The sequence below is a fragment of the Microtus ochrogaster genome, chromosome 10, assembly GCF_000317375.1.
Source record: "Microtus ochrogaster isolate Prairie Vole_2 chromosome 10, MicOch1.0, whole genome shotgun sequence".
NCBI lineage: Eukaryota > Metazoa > Chordata > Mammalia > Rodentia > Cricetidae > Microtus > Microtus ochrogaster.
This window is the reverse complement of record NC_022016.1, coordinates 59,658-63,017: the sequence shown is the minus strand read 5'-3', so window position 1 is coordinate 63,017 and position 3,360 is coordinate 59,658. Positions and strand designations below refer to the sequence as shown.

Below are 3,360 nucleotides of genomic sequence, written 5' to 3'. Positions count from 1 at the left end.
ATAAAATTTATACTCAGCAGTATGGTGCAATTTGCCTCTGCTAATGGAATTATTATTTTTTTGTTTGTGTTTTAAAGCTACAGAGATAAAATTTACTCCCAACTATATGACTGCTTTTGTTTTTAATGCCCCCTTATTGTAACTGATACACAGAACAATGGAAGACCAGCACACAAATATGTGTACTTCACACATCAAGCCAGAGTGGGCTCAGGAGATGCAGCCGAGCCAACTTGCTACAATTTTCTGGGTCTTAGCTTTCTCTTCACTGACACGGGAAGACTGGCAGCCTCACACAACTGCCAAGCACAGGACAAGTTTGGGACAGAGGAGGATCAGAACTAGTGCTTATTCTCTCCCTCTGCCATTTTGTTTTTCTTTTGTAGAATCTGGGCTACAAGTACAGAACTGGCTTGTAGATCCTATGAAAGAGGATCAGACCAAGAGTTGTACAACAGCTTTCCACTCAGTGTGAAAAACCTTCCATAAACATTTTCCTTGTTACTATTTTTTTTTTACATTTCCTCTAGATTATTTCCATTCAAATTAGAATTGTCCTTTTCCTGTGGCAGAGTCCATGTTCTACCCCTTCCCCAGCCAAAACTCAACTCAAAATGGCTGATAGAATTAAACTAACAAGACAACATCAACATCTACCACAGACAAACTGCTGGGCTCTGGGAAGTAGGAGCAAAAGGGAAAGGGCCATCAGCAAATATGAGGTAGTCACTGAAAGACCACTTAGATACACCGTGCACACACTGTGTCAATACATGAAAGATTAAAAAAAAAGTGAGACTTGACCTCTAACCTAAGTTCTGACCTTTCTAAGGCCACAGCCCTTATCTTTACAAGGCCTGATTTCCTCCTCTATAAAATGAGGGTCTTCCTTGAATAATGATATGTATGGGCGCGAGTGTTTAGACACGGAAAAGAGATACCCGCATAGGATGGATATCATATGACAGAGAAGTCTATGAAAGAGGCAAGTGCAGGCTACAAGGATCCCTGTCTGAGTCTTTTAGAACAAGGAGAGGATGGGAAGGCACTGGGCTGGGAAAGCAAGGAAGGGAAGGCATCTGCTCAGAAGCTAGAGTAAGAACAGTTATGGAATGTCTGGGATGTGAGAAAGAGGTGGTAGAGAGGAAGCTGAAATTGTTAAGTCAATGTCAGCATCCATCAATAGAGCTCATGACCTTAATCCCAAAGAGCCTCTCCTTGTGTGGTGGTTTGAATAAGAAATGCCCCGCATAGGCTCTTCTTGTACTTAAACACTTGGTCCCTGGTTGATGACACTGTTTGGGAAAGTTATAGAACCTTGCTGAAGGAAGAATGCCACTGGAGGTGGGCTTTGAGGTTCTGTAGACTGGGAGTAATCCCCCCCACCCTTTTATTCTCCTGTTCCCTGTTTGTGGATAAAAAAAAATGTGATTAGTCAGCTTCCTGCTTCTGCCACGCTTTCCCTGTCATGATGGATGTTATCCCTCCGGAATGTTAAGCTAAAATAAACCTTTTCTCTGTCCAAATCACTTCTGTCAAGCTATTTTATCACAGCAATAGAACTGTGACTAATACATGCAACATCTCCCTTCTCACCCATCACCAAGGGCGGGACTGTGCTTCCTAAGGCTCTTCCCATTAGCCTTCCATCCATGTCAGCACTCAGCTCACCTCACCCACCCGGCTGGTTTCCTCACTGGTCTCCTGGTACCCTCACAATACCTCTTCCACCCAACATTCAGAATGGCCTTTCTGAAAAGCAAACTCCATACTGTGTCACTTACTAATCTAACCTTAGAACAAAGACCAAAATGTCTAGTGCCGCTACTCTCCTCCTATTTCTCAGACTTGCCACAGTCTCTTCCTAGACACATCTCCATTTACGCATCCGTCTAATTCTGCTGGCACCTCATACTGCATGTCAAATGTCATCTCCACAGGTGTACCTTTCCTATTTTGCTGTCTACATATCTGCTACCACACCTACAAACTTTCATGGCTCCCTTTCTCTTTACAGTTCTTCTCCCAACTGCATTCATACATTTGCTAATGTAAATATCTCATCATAATCATTCCCAGAAGAATGCAAGTCTCATGTAGCTGTTTGAATCACCACTGTATCACCAGGAGCCTCATACAGTGCACACACAACTGCCATTTGATAAGAATCTTCTAAATAAGTTAACAAAAACTGGTCAGATCACGAAGGGCCTTGAATATAAAGCCTGGCATTTAGGAAAATATACAAATATGCATGCAAGTACCCAAAGTGTCCCTTCCTGCGTGACAGTATTGAGGAATGTACATGAGCCCTTGTGAGCAGAAATTCCAATGTATGTGTACTTTGCCAAAAACAAGTACTACCCAAGATGTTTAGGGTAAGGCAATGACTATTAAGAAGACCAAGTCACATATTGATTTTGAATCTGGTACAAGAGACTTGATTCAGTGCCCAAACAATGAGCCACTTCCAAAAGAAAAAACTACAATTAAGATCTTAGTCTCGGTATATTTATTAATTTATTCACTCATTCAGGGACACTCAGAAAAGGAGCCTGTGCCTAGGAGTCTCTGGTCTGCTTGTAAGCTACAACAGCCAACTTCGAGCTACCAGACCCAGCGATGGCCCAGCCTGGAGTGCTCAAGCATGTTCCCAGTACTCCATACCCAACAGGAGTTCCACTGTCATGGCAAGAGAAGCACTTCTACACAGACGTCCAAGGAGCCGTTGTGGCCTACCTGGGAAGACGTCCCACTCTTCTGGGGCAAACTCTGGGCACATTCTGGGGTGTCCACTTGTCACACAAGCCTCCAACACACCTCTAGAACACCCTAGTTGCTCATAGTGTGCCTCAGGGGAGCCTACAGCTATGGGGTTGGGGTGTGAGTGGTGTCCCTGCAGAGCTTCATTGTATGGTGCTAGTAATTCTGGAGTCAGCCTGTCTACAGGTCGGCACTCAATAAAGATTTAAATAAATTTACTTATTAATAGATATAGTAGGTTTCGAACTTTTAAGCATTAAAACCCAACAATCTCCTTTAAACAACATACTACAAGAGTCCCTAGGACACAAAACAGGCTTAAAACAAGTTACTAGATGAAACCCTCCCTCTGATCCTTACCCAGTAGAACCCCTCTACTCCTTGGCATTTTCATCAGTGAGAACGAATGAGCTCCCAAAACACAACACAGGTGGCTTGACTCTCACAAACACGGCTAGGGACGGAAGCTAGACCCAAAAGAGGACCTACTGTATGATTCCATTTATATAAAGTTCAAAAATAGGCAGAACAAAGTAATTGTGTTGAGAGTAGTGGGTGTCCTGGGAAAAGGGAGAGGCTGTGAGAACATGAAGGCAA

At 43.3% G+C, this 3,360-nt stretch overlaps 1 protein-coding gene across 1 annotated transcript in view; it reads right to left on the bottom strand.

Moving 5' to 3' along the window:
* Window positions 1-394: 394 nt before the first annotated feature.
* The window catches only part of LOC106143745 (CDK5 regulatory subunit-associated protein 2-like), a 13,026-nt gene continuing 10,060 nt past the window's right edge, over window positions 395-3,360 (bottom strand). Inside the window, exon 5 of the mRNA XM_013348215.1 lies at window positions 395-422. Within this exon, the coding sequence (XP_013203669.1) occupies window positions 395-422 (28 nt within the window). The remainder of the gene's footprint in view (window positions 423-3,360) is intronic.